Here is a 25,707-nt window from a genome sequence, read left to right on the forward strand (position 1 = left end):
CTTGCGTTTAATAAAATAGCTATTTGTCCACTGCCACACAGCATAATTACACTTTGTGCATGTTTTTACATGGAGATCCAAGTAAACACAACAGTGAGTGGAAATGGAGGAGCTACTGAACCTGATGTTATGTGACCGAGAAAGCCAAAAAACATTAAGGGTTTTAAAAAAGCAAGAATTTTAGAACTGAGTAGAAGTGTGAAATATTTTTCACAGACGTCCCCCAAAGAAACTAATCCCGTCGGGATAGGGCTTTATTCGATTCATTCTCTTGGTAAAGGGCAAAAAAACCTCCTGTTTTTATGATAATAGACCAAAAGTATAAACAAAATATTTTTCCTAATGGCATGCATTTCCACCCGACCAAAAAACACTCGAAAGCTTGTAATTACGACCTCAAATCTTGTAAGTTGGAATTTCCGAGGAGGACTTAAAGGCAGCAAATGTAAGCTAACTAGCTAAGATAACTTACAATAAATGCTAGCTAAACAGCTAACCTTTGTACATTATACATTACCATTTAAAAACTTGGGCACACCTCATTTAATGTTTTTCATTTTTCACTATTTAATTTACATTGTAGATTAATATCAAATGCATAAACCAATTAAGGGACGCATATGGAATTATGTAACATTTTTTGGCCTTTAAATATACTTCTGTAGAAGTTAAAGTACACTCTAAGAAATATAAGTACAGATTTGTACTTAAAAGAGTACAAAGCTTGTCGCTGGGGCTGTACCTTATATTAAGGTTCAAAAAAGTACCTTTCAGTGAAAGTCCTTTTTTGTACCCATGGTTTTTGTGCCAGTATAGATTATAAAGATTATAAACATTGTCATCAACTAAAAATGGCTCAAAAACTTGATGATACAAAATTGTCTGGCTTTCAAATAAAAAATGTGCAATTTAAATATATACTGTTCATTAGTACAGTGATGCAGAATTCTGAATGTACCTTTTGGCTGGTTAAATGGTACAAATCTGTACTTAATGCTGTTAGAAATGACTTTGTACTTCAGAGGGAACAAATCTGACCCTGTAAAGACCAATATTGTACCTTTGAGGGTACAATTATAAAGAATGTACCTTCGAGTACAAAAAAGTACTCATATCGTACCTCTGTTTTTTAGAGTGTATCAACTCATGGTTTTTGGCTACTCAAGTGAAAGTGTAAAAGTACTGGTTTCAAAACCATTTAAAGTATAAGTAGTTTTAAAGTAAAGAGGCTTTAAAACACAAAAAAATGCTGACTTGTAACTTTACTTACATTAAATATTTATATATTGTCTGTATTTATTATTATTATTATTATTATTATAATATATTCCAACATTTAAGAATATACTGTTTGATATTTCCATGGATCAATCTGTTGTCATTAGCAAGAAATTGATTTAAAATTAATAATTACATTTGAACCTCTTAAATCAAATAATTTTACTGGCTATATTAATTTCTTTCGAAACAGCAGAAAAACATGCATTTCTCATCCAGCCATTGATGACTAAAGAAAAGATTGCCTGTCAGGATTTTATAGCCTGCCTGCAGGTGATTCTTTGTGTTACACAGAGGTGAGACTAAAGACATATCCATTTATTTTTTTATTCACAACACTATGTATTAGTACAATATGTCAGCTGGGTGGAAAAGGAGTAAAAAGGACCACACATATGGAAAGTGAGCAATAACAAATGGGTAAGAGCCATAAAAGTGCTACCAAGGGCAATTACATTCAGAATCATAGAACAATTAACAAGCATAGTAGATCTCTTTTACAGCTTTTAACATGATACACATCAAAGCAAAGCAGAAATGTGATGTTACATAACATGCTGACTCCTGACACACATGATTTATTTTAATAATGAACACAATAACATTGCATTTATACACTGACAAAAATGAAAATCACTTGTTAACGTGGATTTTAAGTACATTCCTTTTGCTTAAGCATTTGCAACAATACATCTCATAGTATGCAGGGAATTCTGAAGAAGAATTTAAAATGAAAAAGTCTGAGGTGAGGTAAATTAATGTGAGGTAAAAAAAAAATATGACTGAGAATTGTTTGCACCAATGCCTGAGATTTAACAGCATTTTTTTGGAGATCAGTGCTCTTCTCGCAATCTTCAACAACAAAAAATGTTATTCTTTAACATGCTCATAACTGTTAGCCAGACTTCAGCTGTAAAAAAGTACAATAAATCATCTAATCATGAAATAAATGTTTATTTGCTAAACTGAAAGAATTATTTCCTATTCCTAAATTAATTATTGTAGTACTGGGGTGGGGCCATTCTGCATTATGATGAGTACATTTGGACACAGATAAAAATATAGGTCACACATAACAGCCTTCAGTCAAAATTATAAGCCAACTAATTTATTGGTTCTTGATTTCGCACAGAATAAATAATTATTATATGTTTAGATATTCAGTTAAGCCTCCATTAAGTGCTAATTAAATTGTTCATAGATGAAACCTTGGCTTTTATTTCTGTACCTAAAAGGTTTATTGGTATATGCTGAAAATAATATCAATTCTTAAATAATATAGATTGGATTCTAGTGGCTGACCTTTAAAATTAAATATTGTTTCATAAGATAGATCAATAGCTATATTTTAATTTATTTGAAATTCCGTTTGTTTCCATTTTTTGCCTTAAAAGTTTATTTTCTTTACAACAATGCTGATTGTTGAGAGATGCTGTCTAAACTGTTTGAGAACTTTCCATCTAGAGTGGCTGCAGACTTTTTTGGACCTCTCAGTGTAAGAGCTTGAAAGTGGCAGTGTTCTGTAGTTCTAAACCCCTTTCTCAATACACTTTCACACATTTCTCCTCTGCCCCAGATGTGTTTGTTTTCTGCGTCCTAAAACGGATAACATTCACTTAATACTACAGATAATTTCTGTTTTGAAAGCTAACATGAGCTAAATCCTTTGTACAAATCTTTGGATTAAAATGTATCTACTGATGCTAAATTAATATTAGTGTGAGGCAGAAAATAAATGTAAAAAGATGACTAAAACAATTGTTACTAGCATTATATATATATACAAAAAGCTAGTCAAGTTTACTTTGTTTTAATCTACCCAGATTTAGAGGATTCGGAGATTGCCTTTGTGTTGCATGACAAAAAGGCAGGCGAGTTAATATGTTGCTGTCCTAGAAAAGTCCTGAGCTGACAGTACCAATAGTTTACATTTCATGGACACAAATTATATATATATATATTTTTTTTTATCACAGCTAATTTTAATACACATATCATACCATATAATGTGCTTGTTCATTACACACAGAATCACACTATACAACTAAAATTATACAAAACACAAACCAAAACTAGAAAAAACACACACATCACTCCAGCAGCATTCAGTGATGTAATGTAAAGACTGAATGCTGCTGTGTTTAAGACTGTGGTGATCTTTATACATTCATATATAGGGAGAAAAGCATGCCAATGCAGTCTTACAATTACATTGTGGGAACGGCAGCACACTTATATAAGACCACGTCTTTTTTTTTTTCTTCCAGGTCACTCTGCAGTAATACTATATAAATCATATCAGACTTTCAGTCAATCCAGTGTACTTTTCCACTAAGCAATCACAGTGAACACACTCACTTTAGTCCATATTTGGATCTTGCTACGTTGTATTCGGTTAAAGTGCATTTTGGATCAAGAGTAATGTGCTTGCTGACTTTGTAAAAGAGATATAATTAAGTACTTTAACCCAGCTAAATTCTCGAAATATTAATTTGTCAAACTTCTTTATATGCAATACATTATTGTGCATCAATGGAATGCAATGATTTGGGCACCCCTGGTCAAACTTTCTGTTACTGAGAATAGTTCAGAAAATAAACTGATCTAATAAAGACATATGAAACATTATTTAAAAAATTCTAAACAAAAGTTGTGCATTATTTTTGCTTGGTACCACTTTATAGCGAAACAGGGAATGGATCACAATGCGAACGTTTGAGCCCACAAAGACAATTTTGTGTCAGACCCTAATTAGCTTGTTTCGACCATGGTGTTATCACAATCATAGTTAGGAAAGGCTATGAAATGCAAACTTTGTTGAACAAATATTATTAATTATTTGACTCCTTAAACCTTCAATCACAACAATCACCATATAGATGGTCCTCCAAATAAGCTGAGCAGTGCATTATAAAAATTGTAGGAAGTATTTTAATGTAGTTTGCAATGTAATAAAGTTACGACAGTTAAAAGAAACATTAGAGATAAGGAAGACTCTAATTACTCTTTAAAAAGGTCTAGCAGACTCTGGAGTCGTGGTACAATGTTGTGCCACGATGCCTGCACAATAATGACCTTGATGAAAGAGTCATCAGCAAGAAAAAAAACTCTCCTTTGTCCTTACCACAAAAATTGTATCAGACCTTTTCTAAAGAACAACTAGACATGTCTGATCTATTCTGGATCCTGTGAACTTGTAAAGTTAAAAGTGAGGTGTTAAAGAACACCTATACAACTGTTAAGCATAAGGGTGGATGGATCATGTTGCAGCCACTGGCACACGGAAAACTTTACTGCTAGAGGTAAAAGTTATAAGTACCAGCAAATATTGGAAGCAAACATCATGCCATCTGTAAAAATCTCAAGATGACAGAGGAATGGCGGCAAATATCTTGATGGACTATATAAAGTATGTAGGCCATATTGCACTTGCTTATTCACAGTAACAGATATTTTGACTTTTACGTGCCACTGTGTGTGTGTGTGATTACACACATATACATACACAATAAAATTTTGATCAAGCTCTAAATTGTGCTTCAGTAAAAACATCTGCTGTTCAGCAGATAAATAAAGTGAACCCAAATTTGAAGGATTAGAAAACATTGGTGAATAAAAAGATTTTTTTATTCCTTTTTATCTTCAACCCCTTAATTAGTATTAATCATCATTTGCCTTAAACTGAAGTTGTGTAGTTTATCTTGACATTGTACAGCTACTGTTTTATGTATGATGGACAAAAATCGACAAAAGTATGTAAAGCAGGCAAATGTCTTGATTAGGTACAGTATGTTGGGTCAATTTTAGGAAAAGGTGAGGAGAACTTGTGAACATTTGAACTTCCCCTTCAATGCACATGTAAGAATAGAAGACATAAGCAACCCCTGGAGCGCTAATGAGGTAATGAGGCTTGTGAAGTCTTGGTGACCTCATGTTCTGCACATTTTGTAATTTCACTGGCCTGATGCACCGGACCCTGCTTGTGAAGGGCTTATTAATTAGATTAATTAGCTGATGAGCAAAATCAAGTCCAGTAGGCAAGGGAAAAAGTAAAATGTGCAGAGTGTTGGGTTCCTAGGAATAGACTAGAGACATCAATGCAGCAAACAGGACTCTAGTTGCTACAGAGTTCAGATTCCAGCATGTCTGATCCAATACATTACTCATTTAAGTTTTTTTAGGAAGAGGTGCATAGTTGCATGTCTTTTAGGGGGTCATAATGCAACTCACAGGTGTCCTGCCTTTATCTGCACTGTCATACATTAAATCCTGCATTATGGGATTTTTGGATGAGTCATTCATGGAAGTTTCATCTTTTTACACTTGAGACAAACATGTGAAAATATGAATAATTACAACACTGTGTAATAGACACTCACAATACGCAGGAATAAGGCTAGATATACTTGCTGTTCACATACTCATCTTCCACCTGCCACAGCTGCATGGATACATCACACAGTTGCAGGCAGACTTTCTTCAAAATGTTCCTCCCCTTTGATGTTGCTGAGTGCGTGCACTGCACCTTACGGATGTGTCGTGTTCATTTTTAATGGTGTGCACAACTGACTCAGTAAATGAACGCAAGATACATGAGGCAGCCATCAAGCATACTGTATGACAATGCATAGTTAACAGCAAGTATATCTCTAACCAAGACAAGATGACCAAAGGTCGTCTTAAACAACTTAAATAAATAAAGATGAGCAGCATTTACCCTAACTCTTCTTTCTGCAGCATTTGTGGCAGATTTTTAGTTACAATGACTACAGATTCAATGATTCTTAAACACGTATACAAATGTAATTTAACATCAAATCAATCTGAATGATTTTGCTTACATTTTAACAGTTTTAAAGTTCCCTTTACAGAGCATGAACGTAACTGACCATGCTTTTTATCATGTTGTTCCAGTGTTTTATAACCTTAATAAGACATTCTAAAAACTAATTAGGTAAGACATTCCCTGAATACCTATTTGTTGGGACAAAAAAATTAAATCATTTTTTTTGTGATGTAAAGTCTGTGGTGATCAACTACCATGTGATACAGAAGTGCCACAAAAAAAATCTGACCATTCCTTTAAGGAAGATCAAACAAACACAAATGGGGCAAGGGGGCAAATGTTAAAACCAAGACACTCATCGCTGAGTGACAGTTTGTGGCAGTATGATGGGAGTACTAGCGATGCCTGCGAAGGACTCTGGAAAGTGTAGATCCCTCTCCCATTCGTCTGTCTCAGTGTTATAGACCTGGACAATGCTTGTGACATTATTTAGATGCCAGTTGTACCCTCCAACAACATAGATCTTTCGGTCCAATAAGCAACAGCCAGCCTCAGACTGGCCTGCACGCATTGGACTGACTGTCGTCCATTGATCTGTCTCTGGAATGTAATACTCTACCGCCAACACATCGAAGCAGCGGTCCACATGGTCCATCCTGCCTCCCAAAGCGTACACACGTTCATTTACACTGATCATAGCATGCAGCACCCGTGGTTCATTCATGGGGCACTTAAAGTCCCACTGGTCTGTGACCGGGTCGTAGCAGTGAAGGGTCTTTTTGTCCTCCACAGAAACTCCGTATCCACCAGAGACGTAGAGTTTCTCTCCACAGGGTGTCCCTGCGTGACCCCATATCCTTCTCTTTAGCGAATCAACATAAGTCCATTCATTTTTTTTGGGACAGTAGCATTCTACAGAAGATAAGCTACCGGATCTGTTGCGCCCCCCTGTGGCGTACAGTCGACCCTGCAGAACGTTGAGCTGGAACTGGATGCGGCTCTCCTGCATGGGTTGGATGCGCAACCACTGGTTCAAGTGGGGATCATATCGGAAGCAAATGTCCACCGCACCTTCGCCACTACGGTACTGCAGGTGCTGACCGCCCACCACATAAACAAAATTGTCCAGAACTGACACACAAGCATGGCTGCAGCCAGATTCCATCTCGGTAAGCTCCTTGAACTGCCGTGCTGCGCAGTCAGGGAGATAATATACTTTACTGCTCACAGTACGATCATTGTCAGTGTAAGGTGTCCCACCAAAAGTGATAAGTGAGATGACGTCTGAGCGGATGATGGTGCGAGGAGACTGCATCTCGTGTTGTCGGAAGGGAAGGATTTGATAGTTGAAAGCTTCAAGAAGGTACTGCCTGCACAGTACATCTTCTACCATTATGTCCACCGTCTGGACACTGTCTACGAGTTCTGAGGAACGCATGAGAGGAAAGCGGATGTGACGGAGCACCTGGCTGGCCCCGGCCCGGCGAGACTCGTCATACTGCAGCCAACGGATGGCTGCGCGGAACAAGTCAATTTCGCTGCAGTTCTTCAGCTTATTGCTCTGCAGGAAGAACACCAAGCGTTCCATGGGTATGTGAAGGAAGTCCTCCTCTTCAGCGATCTGCAGGAAGTGGCGAAAAGTGAAGGCATCCACAGATTCCTTCAAGGAGGACAGGCTGAAGGTAGTGGCCATCTGGCCAATGTTGAGGCATGTCTCCACACTCATGGCGGACTTGAGGAATTCCTCACAAAGCTCCACCACTGGCACCATTTGGAGGAAGACAGCTGCACCAAGAACATCCTGAATGCAGTCCAAGTCTAAAGTGACTTCGGAGCTGTAGGCAAAATCGATGATGTGCTTCAGTCCACGAGCTGACAAGCCCTTTAGCTCAATAGTGTCCTGGTTTGATTCCTTCATGCCGCCAGTGAACATAGCTCTGTAAGAGATGGATGATTAACATAAGCACTCAGGAAAACATAAAAGTGTATGTCACTATAATTGTACTAGAGCAGTGGAAAACATTGCGCTCACCAATTAGACCAAATATGTTTAGAGCTGAGATTCTGTTTCCACTTGAATCAACAACTCAAACCATTAAATGCAGCAATGCTAAACAACCTATTAACTGGAAAGGAAGCACTAGAGCGATAATTGCTTGAATTATTGATTGAGGTATATTAGGTTTCAGGAACAAATGCCTACCTTCATACACTCCAAACAAGCATTAAGTCGTCTCTGGCAATACTCATATTCATATGCTCTAATAAAAAGTATTATTTCACCAGAAGCATTTTAAAGTATCATCTTACCTAAAGTAGTCACTGCAGGAGGCCAGAACGGCTTTATGAACCTGGAAGCGTTCTTCGTTAATAGCGAGCACCACGTCCAGCAACTGGCCTTGCTCTCTTAAAGCAGATAACCCCTTCAGAAGAGTGCTACTGTGACTAGGGGCTGAGAATGTGCAGCGGAGGGAGCTGTTCTTATTGTTAGCCATGCTGAAAAAAAGGAATCAGTTTACATGAGTATTTTATCTCTTACCACTCCCGACTCATAATAATCTCTGGTTATGTAATCCATGAAACTTCAGAAATCCATCTCAGTGGTCTGGTGTACTACAATTCCCCAGCAACAGTTCTCAGTTTCTAAGCGCTAGCCAGCGTGATACTGGTAACTGCACTTCTGCTTTTAATTATTCATCCACAGTCAATAATTTATCAAAGAAATAAGCTACACTACATGTCCAAATGTTTGAGGACACCCCTTCTAATGAAGACTCTTGCTACTTTAAATTGCACTTATTGCTGATACAGATACAATATCATCAAATTTCCTGAAGGAAAGTACTACTCTCAACAGAAAAAGACTCTATGGAGCAGATGGTTTGAGGGGTGGTAAATTCCGCCCCAGCATACCTGAGACAAGAGACACAAGATGTGCAAAAGAGTGTACTAGTTAGGTATGAGTAGGGATTAAACAGAGAATGACAGTACCAGTATAAATATTAGTGCAAATATAGAGGTATAAAAGCTTAAGACTGTTAAAAGTGAACGAGTGCATACAGTTCTTTAAAGGTCACTGTGATGGGGGATTTAAAGTGGGTATTACAGTGCAAGTATACGGAGTAGTTCAGGTACTGGGTGTGTGAGTGCATATCAGTTCTTGAAAAGGTCCAGTACTGTATTGATTGGTGGGGGTCAGAAAAATATACAATATCATCACAATACAATACAATACGCTTAGTGAATTTATCATGGATATTATAAACACTGATCTACTGTGTGTTTTTAATTATAAAAAGGCAACAATTTGTTCTGTTTAATTGCAACAATGTCCAAGTCAAATACTGGATAAAAATCTCTGTGACAGTTTTTTAATGCTTGTAAAAACCGAAGTTACGGCAATATTTATTTTGCCATACTGCCACATCTAATAATTGTATACTGCTTAGCCCAATCCAACTATCATCGACCTATATAACAGAGCTCTGTATTAAGAAGTAAACTTTTATACATATCTTGTCTAAATTATACTGCATTATACTGAAACACAACTTGCCAGCCTCGCTTCAGTGACTGGATCTTGGTACCTTCTAGGTACCAAGAGCTTTTAATGAACTGGGTATATCTGCATTTTAAACTCCTACTATTTATCCACCTTCGAATAGCCTGCCACTATTTTAGCTGAATTTAGTTGTATTTGTTATTTTTATATATTTTTGTCATCTTTGTTTTTGGCCTAATTTAATTTTTAGTTAACTTTTGTTATTTTGGTATAAATCAGCTGTTCCTTTTTACTTTTTTTTTTTTTTTTTAGGTCTGGGCGAAATTGTAAAAAAATAAACAATTAAAAACCTCAATATTTTTCAAATATATGAGCGACGCATGAATACTAATGTTTAATAAGAACTAAATGTTTAGTTCTTACATAACTTCAGTTTTGTTTTGCAAACAGACAGCACCCTTCAAAGTGATGCACAAGCTATTGCTGCCTTTACATTTCATTAATATTATTATTTTTTAGCTTTTATATTAAACAGGGTTTCTGACAGAAATAACTCATATCTCAATTATCCTGTTTTGAAAATGACATTCAAATTGAAAATAATTAAATTAATTAAATTAATTTGATTAACCTTCCAGTCCTACCTTTCCTTTATGGTTCTTTTTGTTTTTTTCTTTTGTTTTTAGTTGTTTATATATACAGCTCTGAAAAAAATAAGAGCCACTTAAAAATGAAGAGTTTCTTTGATTTTACCAAATTGAAAACCAGGGTTATTTAACCAAATATTGATTTCTCTTAAAACTTTATGAACATGAACTTTTGCATCTTTTTGTGTATTTCAGCCATTTCTAATTTTCTGCAAATAAATGCTCTAAATGACAATATTTTATTTGGAATTTGGGAAAAATGTTGTCCGTAAATTATAGAATAAAACAACAGTGTATATTTTACTCAAACATATACCTATAATTAGCAAAATCAGAAAAAAAATATTCAGAAACTGAAGTGGTCTCAATTTTTTTCAGAGTTGTATATTTTACTGTATTTGTGTTAAGTTAGTGCTATTTATTTATCTGTTGTTGCCTTGTGGTGTATCATTTTTAGTTTTTTATCATTTCTACTCTTAAACTTTTATTTTTATTTTATGTTGTTTCTTGTTTTATAATATTTTATAAAATGTATTAAACAAAATATATTAAAAAAAAAAAAAAAACAGGGTGTTTTGTTTTTGTTCTCTGGCGACCCCTACTCTATGTATTGACTCGCCTACATTGCACATGAGTTTAACCTCAGTTTAAATAAAGGTTAACTGATTGATTAACTGATTTAATAAGAAAACTTGCTTGCTAGCATATTAGTTAAGGTTAAGTGTTTTAGTTAACCAATGATTTATCCTGGGTTGGGAAATTGTTGCTAGATAACTAACAGAGCATCAAACCTAGTTAACTAGCTTAGCTATGTAACTATGTAACTTTGTCCATTTGGTTACAGTGCAGAACTGCTCTTTCATAGTCATCCTCACATGTAGCTAATGTTAATGCAATATTTCACTGTTACTGCTACTCTTACTGTTATTTATGTTTGTTTTTAGCTGTCAGCTTACTTAACCTAGTTAACCTAACAACTTTCGAACACCAAAACAGAGTATGAAAATCTGAACTCCAGAGCAGATAACCAATTCAGCTATAGCTGAAGAGCAGTGACCTTAACTGGACACAGCCAGCGGTTCCAGTCCGCCTGAGGGGCTCCTGATCTCACCTGCTCTGTGAACGACTCGCAGAGAATTCCCCACCATCCAACTCCGCCATCTTCGGTCACGGCACTCAGGATGAGGGGCATCATGCGTGGGCTGACTGTCCCCTGATTACACAGGGCCAGTCAGTCCTCATATTACAGCAGCAGCAGCAGCGGCCGTACCCCACAGTCCTCCCGCAGCTCTTCACAAACGACCGGGGAGACAGACGCTCACATTCCGACTGCTGGGCTGACTGACAGTCAGACACGAGCCCGCTCATAATTAAAAACACAGCACGAAATGTAGCTACTCATCCACCTAACGCTACACAACACACTAGAATAGAAGTTAAACAGCTTCTCCTCTTCCTCCTCCAGCAAACACCTCACCTGCCATTTATCCTCCCTCAGTCTAAACTGAACTATACCAGCGCCAGGTGTTTCGTCGAGTAACGCTACCCAGCGATACGTGCTTCCTAAAGGCACTGCGCATGCGCTGACCTTCAGTTATTAATTATTTGTCGTGATTTTTTTGTAATACATTTTTTTGCATTAAAAAAATATGCCATTGCAAACAGTGCAAATGAATTATAATTATAATTATAATAATAAATACAATAATGATAATTTTACAAAATAGTTTTTTAATTACAATTGTACAATTAAACAGCGATTTATGCTCTCCACAGATTTACACACCCTGTTAAACCGTGCCACCCTAGTGTATGTTACTGTAAAAATACAATTTATTAGAACATGCCGCATACAGTAGAAGTGTCGGCATGATATTTAAATAGCCTAGACCGCTACATCAGGACAACGTTAAGGCAATATATGTAATTAAAAAAACACTATATATATTTTTTTTATTATTTTTACACGGTTGTAACACTCAAGCAAACGATGACTGAGAGTCCAGATTGTTCAATGCACCCGGGAAAAAAATTATCAGGAAAAACTATAGGTGGGTAACCCAAGTCCAGGAAGTAAAAATCCAAACCCAGGGTTATTGTACTAACTGCAGAGCCGCCCAGCCTGTTGGTACAAAACCCTGTGTTGGATTTTTACTTTCTGCACCTGGGTTACCCACCGCTGTAAAAAACACACACACAGTAAAAAGGTAAGTTTTGCGCATGCACAGAGCCGCTAAGTAGCACATATCGATAGGTGGCACAACTCGATAGAACACCGGGTTATGGAGAGCCTGAACACTCCCTTATCTCCACAGTAATATAAAAAACAAACAATGACTGCACAACCTCTAGAGGGAGCCCAAAAGTGAGTCCACAATGAATAAGGGTAATGGAGCTAAACAAATTAAAATGATAAATGAACCACTTATTCTGCATATTCTTTTAATTTTACAAACCATTAAACAGTATTTTGCTAAACAATCAAAGAAAACGCACCTTTATGATTTTGTTTTTCACCAAAGTTCTGAGTGAGAACATCTTCATTACTGTCCTTAGGTACTAAAATGCTGTATCTCGATTCTACTGGAGTATTGCTTTCTCCTTCTTCAATTTTTACTTCACTACATATTTCAGTACATACTCCGATACATTTTTTATGTGCTGCAAAAAGTGCAAAAATGTTTTGAAAGCCACATTATCACAGCCAGAGCGGTAGATGATGGCACTGTCACCGGGTTTGATGAAGCTCCTCATCATAGAACGAATCAAGCGATCTTGAACTTCCACTTAAGTTTTTACTTAAAAAGAATTCTTCAACTTCTACGCACTTTTACTTTTACTTAAATCTGTGTCTCTAGCACTTTATAGCTTAATGCATGCTGGATGAAAGTAACAACCAGTGCACTGAGTTTAAAAGGTTTATAACTGGAGTTTAAAAGCTTTTAAAGTGATGTATTTATTGCTGAAACATCTGATATTGTTCTGTGTTGAAGACATTAGATTTGTTTTTGTATTAAAATAAGCAAACATATAAAAACACTGATTTTGCTCCATAAGAACCCATTCATTTTGGACTCACCCGAGAGCGCCCCATAGTGGTAAAAAATCAGGAAATTATTATAAAGTGGGTATTCTCTCCTCTTTATTAGAGATTCTCACATTACGCTAAGTTACGTAATGTCGTAAAGCGTTGGGGGCGTTCGCGTTGCGTGGACGCTGGTCAGATATAGCCTAAGAACGTTTTAAATATAAGATTAAAACGCAGTCTAGAGGGACGTGCACTAACATGTTAAATGTGTCTAAAGTGTACAGTATAATCACAGGTCATTCCAGGCTGCGTTCAGTCTGGAAACCCCTGGTTATTTTAACCTGCGCAGCCCCTTTAGCGTGAGCCGCCCACCGAGCCCCGTCTCGAGACGCAGTTCGATGACGTAGTCTGTCCACGCGCCCGGCTGAAGGCTGCACGCGGGTCTCGGTTTCTCCTGTCTCGCGCTGTAAATACAGAAAAACAGCGCGGTTGAAAGCAAGTCGGATTCGGACTGCGTGTGTAGGGTGGGGTTATAATCCGATTCGATTAAAGTTAAATCAGTAATGGAGGCTTTCGCGGCGCTCGGCCTGTCCGACTGGCTGATCCAGCAGTGTAAACAAATGGGCATCACCCGGCCGACTCCCGTCCAGCAGAGCTGCGTACCGGCCATTCTAGCAGGTAGGACCAGTCAACGATTCAACTAAATAAATACTCCACACAAAGTCAGGAAATCTGTGTTTGGTAGATTATTTACTTGTAACAATGCTCCTTGACAATAAATATTAGACCGTTGGAAAGCCTGTTAATTTTTCTTTAAATGTGCCACATTTGTAAGCTGAGTATGGGGAGGAATTTGTCCACAAAAAATGTCCACATTCTCTTTGCCAATGCAAAACTGCTTATACTGCCATTGGTTTGTTTGGTGTGTGACGATAAACTCGGGCTGACGTCTTTTTGGGATTAAAGTTCCCTTTTTCTTGTAAAGTAGCTAATTTGTAGAAGGTTTTTATGTGACCGTGACTCCATACAAATGACAATACATTTAACTGTACTACTAGACAATCTTGACTATCCTGTTTATCAAAACCTTTGCAATATCTTTATGTTAACATGCTTTACTGGCCTTTTCTTTTAAATACTTGATGCGGTCATTCACTTCGCAAGGTGCAAGCAGGGTTTAAATAGCTCTGATCAAAACCCTTTATGTGGTCAATATTTGGCTGAAATGCCCTGATTCACTGACAAACTGAAAACGTTTTATGGCCACTACTTTGTAAATCATATATACAGTTACTGAGTAATCAGAGTTGCTTAATTGCCACTGTTTTTAAAGGACCACAATATTATTAAAGGGCCATAGTAACTTTGTTTCTGTTTTCTGCAGGTCGGGATTGTATGGGCTGTGCGAAAACTGGAAGCGGCAAAACGGCAGCTTTTGTTTTACCAGTGCTTCAGAAACTGGCGGAGGATCCCTATGGAATCTTCTGCTTGGTGTTGACACCCACAAGGTTGGCTGCCGCTATACAAGCTTTTAGAGAGAGTTTTTAATAAGAATGGAAAAACAGGAATATTACATGACTATAATTATTGCATATTGATTATATGTGCTTATGCTATATGTGTTTTTCTTCTCTTTCTTCTCTTCTTCTCTTCTCTTTAGGGAACTGGCCTACCAGATAGCTGAACAGTTCCGGGCACTAGGGAAACCACTGGGTTTGAGAGACTGCATCATAGTTGGGGGAATGGGTATGACTGCATATTGAAATAATGCATGACATTGAAAATAATAAAGCTACCACAGTTAGCTGGGAAATAAAATTAAAGCCCTGTTGTATCTATTTATTGTCCTTATTAATGTATTTTGTAATAATTTTGAAAGAGTTTGTAAGAAAGACTTTTTTTTCCCCCCCCAAAAGACATGGTGGCCCAGGGTCTGGAGCTGTCTAAAAAGCCACACATTGTTGTTGCCACTCCGGGGAGATTAGCAGATCACATTCGGAGTTCTGACACATTCAACATGAAGAGAATCAAATTTTTGGTAAGATCCACACTCATGAATGCATTTGTGCAGTTTTTCTATTAAAAATGGAATGTGGCAATTGTTCCATGTAAATGAAAATATGTGTTTATTGATTTGTTGTTAAAACATCTTTCTTAAGATCTTGGATGAAGCAGATCGTTTGCTTGAGCAGGGATGCACAGACTTCACCAAGGACCTGGAAGTTATTATCAGTGTTGTGCCAGCAAAACGGCAAACGCTGTTGTTCAGCGCCACACTAACGGACACACTGCAGGAGCTAAAAACCATTGCTATGAATGAGCCTTTCTTCTGGGAGAACAAGTCAGAGTAAGGAATCACATTCACAAAGTTAATCAGGAGAATTTTCTTCTAATGTTGTTAGAATGCTTCCTGCCAAAGGAAATATAAACCTAAATTCAAAGATTTCTGTAATTAATGCTTAGATATTTAAATATTACATTACATTACATTACATTTCATTTGGCAGACGCTTTTGTCCAAAGCGACTTACAATAATGAAGTACAAAAGTAATAGGAATTTAGATAACCCATTTTTAGATAGGGCTTAAAGGAGGTCGAAGGGAAATAAAGGGATAGAGAAGTGAAGGAGGGGAAGAAGGAAATGGGGTTAGAAGTAGTTAGTTTGTTAGAGGTGTTAGGAGAGTAAGTGCTCTTTGAAGAGCTCTGTCTTCAGGAGTCTCTTAAAGATAGCGAGAGATTCTCCTGATCTGGTAGTGGAAATATCTAACATATATAATTTTACTTGATTGTATATAATATAAACATACTGTATCATTTCAAATTGTTTTCTATAATATCCCTCATGTTCAACCAAATATTTGTCTAGAAAACACAGTTTAGGTAGTGTTATGTATCATTTGTTACCTGAAAATAAGCTGTAATACTAATGCCTGTAGTAGTGAGAATAGTGTCTGCCTCACTGCCACCCTGGGCTTGCCACAGTGGTTTCTGCATTATGTAATTATGGTGCAGTGGGCAGGACAATATTTGTGACAGTTGTGTAATGCTGCAGTACCTATGTAATAAGTGGTATTGCTCTGTTCCATATGTTTTCAAAGAACAAATAAGGAAATATGGCATGAGAGGCAGCTTAAAGTGCAGAATACACTTTCTGACTTTAGGTGGATTCCAGAAACAAGAAATACAAATTCTCGTTTATTGCTACTTTAACTTCTGTCAGTAGTTACATTTCCAACGAGCATAAATTGATACAAATATTATTTATGCATTTCTCTCTCTAGGGTCCGAACAGTGGATGAGCTTGATCAAAGATACATCCTTACACCTGAGAAAGTCAAAGATGCTTACTTGGTGCATCTTATTCAGAAAATCCAAGATGAACATGATGACTGGTCAGTCATGATTTTCACCAACACATGCAAGTAAGTTCTCCTATTTAATATGTATGGGTATTTAAAACTGAAGGTTTTGCAAACTGCAAGTATTTAATTTAATTTGAGATTTTATTGATTTTTTTCCTTTTTAGAAATTGCCAAATTCTTACAATGATGCTTCGTGAATTTAAATTTCCCGCAATCTCCCTGCATTCCATGATGAAACAGGTATAGCAGATATATGCATTGTATTATACACTAATAAGGATATTTATAGTATGTTTAATATTAATGTTTTTATATGAATGTATTTAAGTCATTGGTACTTTTGTATTATTTAGAGACAACGATTTGCAAACCTTGCCAAGTTCAAGTCCAATGTTTTCAAGATCCTGATAGCCACAGATGTTGCTGCCAGGTACTTTTTGACCCTGAGTGCTATTAAATTTGTCTGTTTTTAATTAACTTATCGATAATATATCTAAAATGTCAATAAAACTGTGTTTGTTTAATTATTTTTTTCAGGGGTCTGGATATTCCTACAGTGCAGGTTGTCATTAATCATAATACTCCAGGACTGCCTAAAATCTACATTCATAGAGTGGGCAGGACTGCCCGTGCCGGTGTGTATGTTTTTTCCTCCAGGATTAGTCCAATGTTTGGTTTTGCATTAAAAAGCAGTCCTTAATTGATGTATTTTGGATTTCAGGAAGAAATGGTGTTTCAATTACACTGGTCACACAGTATGACATTCATCTGGTCAATGCTATTGAGGAGCAGATCCGTAAGTGCACAGTTAAAGCAATACGTTTTTTGTCTGTTCAATTATTTTCATATGAATCAGTATTACATAGACATACTAAGTAAAGCCAATCTCTGCTGAGTATTTAAAAGTAAAGTATTTAGCAAATTTGGACACATAGTAGCGATCCTTTTTTTAAGCTATTACAGAAAAGCATTTATGCACAGCCTTTGCATAGAGTTTTAGTTATTTAAATGTTTTGAAATAGGGACTACAAAGTGCAGATGCTCTATATATTTTTGACACCTGCATGTGGATATCTGCTTTTCTTTTTTTTAGAGACCAAGCTAAAGGAGTACCCAGTGGAAGAGAAGGAGGTGCTAAAGATCCTTACCCAAGTGAATGTGACGCGACGACAGTGTGAAATTGTATGTTATTTTTCTTTTCTTTTTTCTTTTTTTACACATGTGAGTCAAATCAATGATGAATAAATGTTAAAGCTGTATTTATTTGTTGTTTGCAGAAATTGGAGTCAACAGACTTTGGGGAGAAAAAGGAAATAAACAAAAAGAAGAAAATGATCCTAGAAGGGAAAGTAAGTAGGCTCTAACTACTGTTAGTGAAATGGAAGGATACCGTTTTGTGAACAAAGAGCTGATATTTCCACACTATATGGTATAATAATGTGAAAACAGGTTGTCAGCAAATGCTTTCGTTTTTAATGCTGTTTTTGTGGGTTTTTTTCCGCAGGATCCTGACTTTGAAGAGAAGAGAAAAAATGAACTTGCTAAAAGAAAAAAGGGAAAAGCAGAAGGAAAGGGGAGAATTCAGGAAATTATTCATCAGAAGAAGAAAGGAAAGCTTGTTAAAAAGAAAGGAAAGAAAACCAAAGCCACACTTCCCAGACAGTCATAAATCTGCATGTTTAGCATTGACCGCTGTACATTTTTGTGCATATGTGAATAAATGGATCATTTTTTGCAAAGGTTTAATTTGTATTAAATGTATTTTTTAATTAACATTTTGTAAATGTTTACTTGTTGACACAATAAATTGCCATTAATTAAAAGGATGTAGTGTGAATTAGAAATTATTTTAGTTTCCTTTCCACACCTTGACGAGATTCTGCAAGAAAGCACAGCCATTGCCTAAATTACCTGGATATTGTAGGTAGAGCTGATAAGGGTGATGTAAAGGGGAGGTAAAAATATATGTATGGGTGCATAATGACAAAAGAGTAGATTTTTATACAAAACAAAGTGTACATTACGAGGTTCTTTGATTTTACCTAATTGAACATAGCTGGAATATAACAGAGGAAAATAGATGATCACAAGCCGAGCTGAACTGCTTGAATTTTTGCACCAGAAGTGGTAATAAAGTTATCCAAAAGCTGTGTGTATGACTGGTGGAGGAGAACATGCCAAGATGCCAGACAACTGATTAAAACCAGGGTTATTTCACCGAAAATTGACATTTTTATTTCGAATTTGGGAGAAATGTTGTCCGTAGTTTATATGAAAAACAATCATGTTCATTTTGCTCTAACATATCCCTATAAATTGCAAAATCAGAGAAACTGATTCTGAAACTGAAGTGGTCTGCTAATTTTTCCAGAGCTGCATATTTATCCTGACCGACTTTATTGAGCTTTTATTTTGAAGTTTGCCGGAAAGCGCATTAATAACCCGGATGAAGCCTAGTGGCGCTGGCAGAGTATGATGCTTGAGCCGCTTTTTGTTGAACTGAAACTTATAACAGATTATTTTCCTTTAGTTACTGCGGTTTAATTTATAATTTATATAACTATATAGTTCGTTCAGCCTGCCGACATGGTAAGTACATACTCTCATTTAGCTGCACAGTTAATTTACACCATCCGCCGGCACTGCACCGCTGCTCCAGTAGCTTAGCTAGGTTAGCTTAGCATAGTTAACTTAGCGAGTCGCCGTTCAGTAACATGAGCTAAAGCGTACTGAGCTCTCCGTTTTTACAGGATTCAAACCAGCTTCTTAAATTAACCATGATAATCGAGAAACAGGTTCTGCAGATGTTAATGTTTACATATAATGCGAATGCCACTGTATTTAGCTAAGCTACATAGGTTAGCTACCAGCTGTAAACTGCAGGCTAAAATAAACTCTCTGTGAGCGCTGGAGTGGAGGTAAAGATTCGTCAATGTTGTGGATACTGAATATATATATATATATATTATATTATATTATATTATATTATATTATATTATATTATATGAATAATATATTATAATATAATATAATATTATATTATATTAATAGCTTAAATGTTTTCCTTTTAATGAAAACTACCACTCCTGCTTAATTAACCTTTCCAAAGTGTACTTTGGTTCTCAGACACCTGGCAATATGCAAATCAGTCAATACCACACCATCCCTGCTGACGTCTGCAGGGCACACTGCTGCTCAGCCAATCAGCTCTCTCTCCTGCCCTGTTTCTAAACCCATACATCACCCAATGCCCCTTAACTACCCCCAGCTTTAGCTGAGGGTTGAGTCAGCAAAAATCAGGGGGCCCCTTTGATGAAAACCCCAGTTTCAACATCAAATGCAATATTTCCGACAGGACTAGAACGCAGCATAAGTGCATTAGTGGGGTGTATTAAGTGGTTCACAGTTTTCATTTTTGTAAATTATGTGGTAAGGATTTTTTATTTGCAAGTACTGTAATATAATTTGAGTTTGAGGCAGCATTGCATTCTAGCTGTTGTAATATGTTGCACATAGCTGTTTCAGTACCATAACCATCTGAAGGTCTCACTATTAGTCCTATTGATTTTAATTTATTGCAGTGCAGAATATTGAAAAATGTAATGTTTTTCAACATATTTTGACTAGAATTTTTTTTGTTTTTACAAAAATGTTTATCTTACTGTTAGCAAAGAGTAAATTGTTTTTTTTCTTACAGCTTCCGCTATCTTTACTGAAAACAGCACAAAACCACCCAATGGTATGTACCAAATAGATTTTTATATGTAATAGTCTGTTATAACCTAAAAACATGTGTCTAGCCTTTGTTTAGCCTGACTGCATGTACTTGAAATGCTAAGCACTTTTAAACAAGGAAAGGAAAAATTGTTTTTCTGGGTTGCATGAGATTACTAAATGTTCTAAATGTTATTTAGAAAAGTATTGTTTGTATAGTATTGTTGGCTATATGTGTAATGTGTTTTTTATTTCTAGCTAGTGGAGCTGAAGAATGGGGAGACGTACAACGGTCATCTGGTCAGCTGTGACAATTGGATGAACATTAATTTACGAGAAGTCATCTGTACCTCAAGGGTAAGTAGAGTCAACAGTTAATTAGGTATACCAAACTCATGGGTCAGGTTATGTACAGTTTTTTTATTAGTGTTTGTACATTTGTTTTATGCAGGATGGAGATAAGTTCTGGAGGATGCCTGAATGCTACATCCGAGGAAGCACGATCAAATACTTGCGAATCCCTGATGAAATCATTGACATGGTTAAAGAGGAGGTTCTCTCTAAAGGCCGTGGCAGGGGTGGCATGCAGCAGAACAAACAGCAGGGAAAGGGCAGAGGAGGCGGTGCTGGCCGAGGTAAACAGAAATGGCTATATGGCCCAAAAAATGTTAGAAGAATTGCTGTTGGTCAACAATTGAGTACAAAATAATTTAGCATTTGTACAGTGGATGTAAGTGTAATTTGTTTTCTCAGGTGTGTTCGGGGGCCGTGGAAGAGGGATGCCAGGCACTGGCCGTGGACAGCAGCAAGACAAAAAGCCTGGTAAACCACAGGGAGTCAAAAACCAGCACTGAACACACAGTATCATTTTCTTTTTTTGTCTTTCGCTGTAGTTTGTTGCTCTTACCCGACGACTTCCGTCTAACTTCTCATCGCATTGCAGAACCCACAGTCTGATTTTAATGCAGCAGTTTTCTTTTTGGTACAGATCCGTATAAAAGATACTTTTGCATCACATGTATCATGGGGGTTTTCTTTAGACAATAAAAATGTTAGTTTCTTCGTAGTTCATGTGATATGCAAACAAGAAGATTTTCAGGTTTCAACGCCTTTCACAGGCATTCATTATAGAAAATAATTTTGTTTAAATTGAATTTGAGTTTGGGATGCCGTAGATGTTTCAGATTTTAAGTTCATCACTTCATACACAAAATGGCATCCTTTTTGTCACAGTAACTAGTCTTGGTTTAAGTGTTTTGGTTTCCGGTTTTACCACCTGATTTGTCTGTTTTCATATGATATGCAGTGGACTTAAGATGTCAATAAACATTTTTTGTTAAGTTTTGTTTATGATACTTTATTGGCTGAAAGAATGAAATTTTTAATGCCGCGTATACATATTAGGATCCTGAAAGCATGATGCAAAGCACTATGATGCAAACAAAGGTATTTAGAGCAGTTTGATGTGAAATGCAGCATTCTAAGAAACTGTCTAGTCAGAAATTGTAAAAACGATCTAGACATTCCCACCTTTTCAATTGTGTTCAAGTGTTGGCAAATGTTTTCTGTAGCTACATATAGGTATTATTTATGGTTTATTTTGGGTTTTGACCAATGGCTGCCTGTAGTTCATATGTTCATGTAGTTCATATCATAGGCTTTAGATGAATTTAAACTATTTAAGTTTAAGTAAATACTAGTTTATAGTTTACTTTATTTGTATTGAAATATATGAATAATGTCCTCTTTGTATTGAATATTGAAGTAAAATGAACTTAAATATAATTCTGTTCAAGTAGCTATGTCATGAAAAAGGTGAACAGTGCAGTTTCCTTTTGCAAAAAAAGTTGTAATATAATTTAATGTGTTGTGATGCATATCCTGTGATGTGACTTATACATGAGCCCATCGTGATGCAGATGCTGAAACTATATGTTGTTTATCATGAGTTTACAGCTTTTAATTGCTTGTATGCTTATATGAGAGCTATTAGGCAAATATAATTGAATGTTGGAGTTTTTTTCTGCTTAAATTAATACAAAAGAAAGAGAGCGCACAATTCCACATAACTACCAGAGGTAGATGATGCAATACATACCTTATATTTATTTTTATTATCTAGTCCCTAACACAACAATTAACATTAAATGCTGGATTTTGGCTGCAGTGACCCAAATATTAACCCAGATATTAACCTATATTTTATCCTCCCAGTCATCATGCCCTGCATTTCTGGTATAAATCATTTGAAAAAAGGTAAATAAAAGAAATATGCCACTATTTACAGATGCACAAAAAGAACCGGCCCACAACACAATAAACAGGAAATATACAGCGATCCTTTAGTAAAAATGTTTTTCACTGAGTTTCTAAGAATCAGCTGGATGTTTCTTGTGCTCTGAGACAAACAACACAGTCCATTCCTTTTTTCTTCTTTCCCAGCCAAGACTCATCCTCCTTCATTAGTCACCCTGTCTTCCTGTTCCCATGGCAACAGCTGATACAGGCCTAGTTTTTACGTCATATTTCCCCCAAAGGGAATAAGCTATTTTTAGATCACCGCCAAGAAAAGCTTGTCCTCTGGTGCCCTCTAGTGCAGCTCTGTTCATATGTATATTTATATCTATAATCCAGAAGTGTGAAATAACAGAAAATGCAAGATCATTTTACAGCACAAACCTTTATTTATTGTTTTTTTTTTTTTCATTTCAGTAAATTTCACAACATAGACAGTTGGTTTGGTAAATTTCACCATTGAACATTTGACACCAATACCCCTTATTGTATTTCGAGTAAATTTACTACTGCATAATAGTTGATCATTTTCTTGACATACACTGAAGTTCCATATTAGAAAAAGAAAATTAGAAAAGAAAGTAGAAAAGAAAGCATCACAATGAAGCATAGAAATCAGAGAGTGCAGAAAAACCATGTAAAATAAACCAACAAAAGTAAGACGCTAAAGCAACGAGCAGGAGTTCTGCTACAGAAACTACCAGCAGGGTTCCTGTTGATGTGTTGATGTTGTAGATCAATTTCACATGACGCTCACTAGCTTTGCTGTGATTCTAGCAAAGTACAGAAGTGGAAACAGGCCAAGAACACAAAGGGTCTGTCTGGAAATCTGGTCTGCTTTTTGGTGTCAAACTGGTGGCTTCATTATCTCTTCTGTTCAATTATCCTTGTGTTACTGGGACAGAAGGATCAGACATTCTGAATGACGTACCAACACACACATTTAAGAAGCGTTCCTGCAAATTTGTGAGAATTCCATGTACTTTTTATTTTTTGCATTTCCTAGATATTCTTCTCATTCTACGAAGGATGTAACAAAACAATAAAATGAATAATACTTTTAAAACATATTTTCAATATTGCTTTGTAATAAAGTGACACATTCATTCACAAGCAGGCATACACAATAGCAGATAAAGCACATACTTAATAAATAATTTTTAAATATTTTTTTCTTATCTCTTCTTGTTTTACCCAGAGTCAATACAGCACAGTCCACACAGAAAACTAAAGACTCCAACGTATTTACAGTAGTTTTCAGGAAGACAGCATAGCAAAGGAAAAAAAAGCTGGGAATTGTCTGGTTGGTAGTACAGGGGAAGTTCACTGAAGTCACAAAAGTGTTAATTCAGGCGCACTGGGTTCTCGTTTGCCATCATCGCCTTTTTTTTTTTTTTTTTTAAATAATAATGCCTAGATTACGTAAGTTTCTTAACAGTCCTGACTATCAGCCTTTTAACATTACAAATACACATTTACAACATGAGAAAATGCTCTCAACTTGGCTTTTACATTACAGAGGAAAAAAGAACGTCCTGCACTGGGTTGGACCTTATTAAAAGGATCATAAAACGCAGTGTGGTTTTGGGGTTTGGAATATTTTAAAAAATATTCCAGCTTTTTAATCTTTATCTATCACTTATTAATTAATGCAGACATATGTTTTTGCATGTTGCCCTGTATTTCGCAAAAGACATTGATTCAAAACATATTTAAAATTGTTATTCTTGGATTCTACCACAAATGCATTTCGAATAGTTTCTCTTCTTTAAATACAGGGAAAATACTACTGGACTGAAAACGCTGAACTATTCATGTAAAAGTGTCAGAAGAGAAGTCCTGCTGCTACTACAGTGTGACTGCAAGAACACAGACTGAAGTGTTTGTATCTAAATCAACAGTGCAATCTTAAAACTATTCGCCGAAATGGCTTCATTTCCTTCCATGCATTTTTTACACTGAGGAATATCTGTGGATGACATCTGAATTTCACAAGTCTCATGAAGGAGGTAAGATGAGGCAGTCCAGTGACTAAAGGTACACCTACAATTCGGTTTCAATTCGGCTACAGGGGAGGTTTGTAAGGAGCGATGCAAAGGATTACCACAAAAACATTAACATGACTTATGTTGTTCTCTTCATAATTTTCTGAATGATGTCATTTTCAAAAACATTTTTTTCTGAATATGTTACTATATCTGTATCAATTAAATACTGCACATTGTCTATATACACATTTGGAATAAATATACAGAAATTTCTCCTCTATTCTTTGTTCATATTTCATTTAACAAAAGGAGAGGGCATGAGCACAAATAAAAAGACAAAAAAGTATACAAATGTTTTGAAATGGAAGAAAGGTTAAAAAAACAAAACAAAAAAAGAACAGGTGAAAAAATGGCACATAAAGGCCAGAAGAAACAGAGGGTTCAGCAAAGAAGCTAACACACAAAGTCATGATTTGTGCTTCGCAAAACTTAGGTCATAATCTTAAAACCGTATCGTAAAGTGAATCTTAAAGTGTAATATGGCTTTCCCTCACCACGTCTGAGACAGCGGTGGGTAGCAAAGTGGACGTACTGATAAAAATAGTGTCACGGGGACGAAATGATCTCACAAACTCAAACAACAATCTCAAACAAAAACACAGTTGAGGAATGTGTATTGTGGGAGGAGCTTAGACGTTTATATTTTTTTCTCTAACCCTTTATATGTTTTTTAAACTCTTTTTTTCCTGGATGTGGTAGCGCAGGGCAGTGTATTTGGAAAGGTTGGGGGAGGGGGTATTTTAGCTTTTAGCACGCACAGTCCTGGTGTGGAGCGGCAGGCTGCTCGGTCAGCTGCGGCCCCTGTTTGGCCCCTGTGACGGCGGGGTCAGCGGCATCCAGGCTTTCGGACATCTTCTCGCAGATGATGTCCACCAGCCGCTCGAACGTCTGCTTTACGTTGATGTTGTCCTTGGCGCTGGCCTCAAAAAACTCGAAGCCTTTAAAAAACAAACAAAAAAAAGGGTTAAAAACTACAATAAAACACGTGAATATCTGACCGGTTTCAAAAAGGAGCAATTACTAGACTTTCAATGGAATTTACATCA

At 36.4% G+C, this 25,707-nt stretch overlaps 4 protein-coding genes across 4 annotated transcripts in view; 2 read left to right on the forward strand and 2 right to left on the reverse strand.

Moving 5' to 3' along the window:
• Positions 1-1,591: 1,591 nt before the first annotated feature.
• klhl26 (kelch-like family member 26) lies at positions 1,592-11,767 on the reverse strand. The gene is made up of 3 exons (XM_007233139.4): positions 11,325-11,767; positions 8,375-8,560; positions 1,592-8,001 (listed from the first exon to the last, which is right to left on the reverse strand). Exons 1-3 carry the CDS (start codon positions 11,372-11,374, stop codon positions 6,420-6,422), a joined length of 1,818 nt encoding a protein of 605 aa, XP_007233201.3. The 5' UTR covers positions 11,375-11,767; the 3' UTR covers positions 1,592-6,419.
• A 1,762-nt stretch (positions 11,768-13,529) lies between these two features.
• On the forward strand, positions 13,530-18,427 carry ddx49 (DEAD (Asp-Glu-Ala-Asp) box polypeptide 49). The gene is made up of 13 exons (XM_007233140.4): positions 13,530-13,919; positions 14,626-14,749; positions 14,902-14,987; positions 15,158-15,279; positions 15,401-15,588; positions 16,524-16,664; positions 16,769-16,844; positions 16,958-17,034; positions 17,142-17,239; positions 17,326-17,400; positions 17,698-17,786; positions 17,882-17,953; positions 18,109-18,427. The coding sequence occupies exons 1-13, from the start codon at positions 13,805-13,807 to the stop codon at positions 18,271-18,273; spliced, it is 1,428 nt and encodes a 475-aa protein (XP_007233202.2). The 5' UTR covers positions 13,530-13,804; the 3' UTR covers positions 18,274-18,427.
• A 602-nt stretch (positions 18,428-19,029) lies between these two features.
• Positions 19,030-21,658, forward strand: lsm4 (LSM4 homolog, U6 small nuclear RNA and mRNA degradation associated). The gene is made up of 5 exons (XM_007233141.4): positions 19,030-19,193; positions 20,302-20,343; positions 20,577-20,675; positions 20,770-20,953; positions 21,072-21,658. Exons 1-5 carry the CDS (start codon positions 19,191-19,193, stop codon positions 21,170-21,172), a joined length of 429 nt encoding a protein of 142 aa, XP_007233203.1. The 5' UTR covers positions 19,030-19,190; the 3' UTR covers positions 21,173-21,658.
• A 1,321-nt stretch (positions 21,659-22,979) lies between these two features.
• The window catches only part of rab3ab (RAB3A, member RAS oncogene family, b), a 47,676-nt gene continuing 44,948 nt past the window's right edge, over positions 22,980-25,707 (reverse strand). Inside the window, exon 5 of the mRNA XM_007233142.4 lies at positions 22,980-25,599. Within this exon, the coding sequence (XP_007233204.1) occupies positions 25,409-25,599 (191 nt within the window). The 3' untranslated portion in view covers positions 22,980-25,408. The remainder of the gene's footprint in view (positions 25,600-25,707) is intronic.

This window comes from Astyanax mexicanus, chromosome 16 (assembly GCF_023375975.1).
Source record: "Astyanax mexicanus isolate ESR-SI-001 chromosome 16, AstMex3_surface, whole genome shotgun sequence".
Taxonomy (NCBI): Eukaryota; Metazoa; Chordata; class Actinopteri; order Characiformes; family Acestrorhamphidae; genus Astyanax; species Astyanax mexicanus.

Excerpts from the sequence above, each read along its gene's own strand:
- klhl26 (XM_007233139.4), bottom strand. The coding sequence starts at position 11,374 with ATGGCGGAGTTGGATGGTGGGGAATTCTCTGCGAGTCGTTCACAGAGC. Across the intron at positions 8,561-11,324 it reads GCGAGTCGTTCACAGAGCAG|CATGGCTAACAATAAGAACA; the intron begins GTGAGATCAGGA and ends CCTTTTTTTCAG. Across the intron at positions 8,002-8,374 it reads TCCTGCAGTGACTACTTTAG|AGCTATGTTCACTGGCGGCA; the intron begins GTAAGATGATAC and ends CATCTCTTACAG.
- ddx49 (XM_007233140.4), top strand. The coding sequence starts at position 13,805 with ATGGAGGCTTTCGCGGCGCTCGGCCTGTCCGACTGGCTGATCCAGCAG. Across the intron at positions 14,988-15,157 it reads CATCATAGTTGGGGGAATGG|ACATGGTGGCCCAGGGTCTG; the intron begins GTATGACTGCAT and ends CCCCCCCAAAAG. Across the intron at positions 17,954-18,108 it reads AAATGATCCTAGAAGGGAAA|GATCCTGACTTTGAAGAGAA; the intron begins GTAAGTAGGCTC and ends TTTTTTCCGCAG.
- lsm4 (XM_007233141.4), top strand. Across the intron at positions 20,676-20,769 it reads AAGTCATCTGTACCTCAAGG|GATGGAGATAAGTTCTGGAG; the intron begins GTAAGTAGAGTC and ends TGTTTTATGCAG. Across the intron at positions 20,954-21,071 it reads AGGAGGCGGTGCTGGCCGAG|GTGTGTTCGGGGGCCGTGGA; the intron begins GTAAACAGAAAT and ends TTGTTTTCTCAG.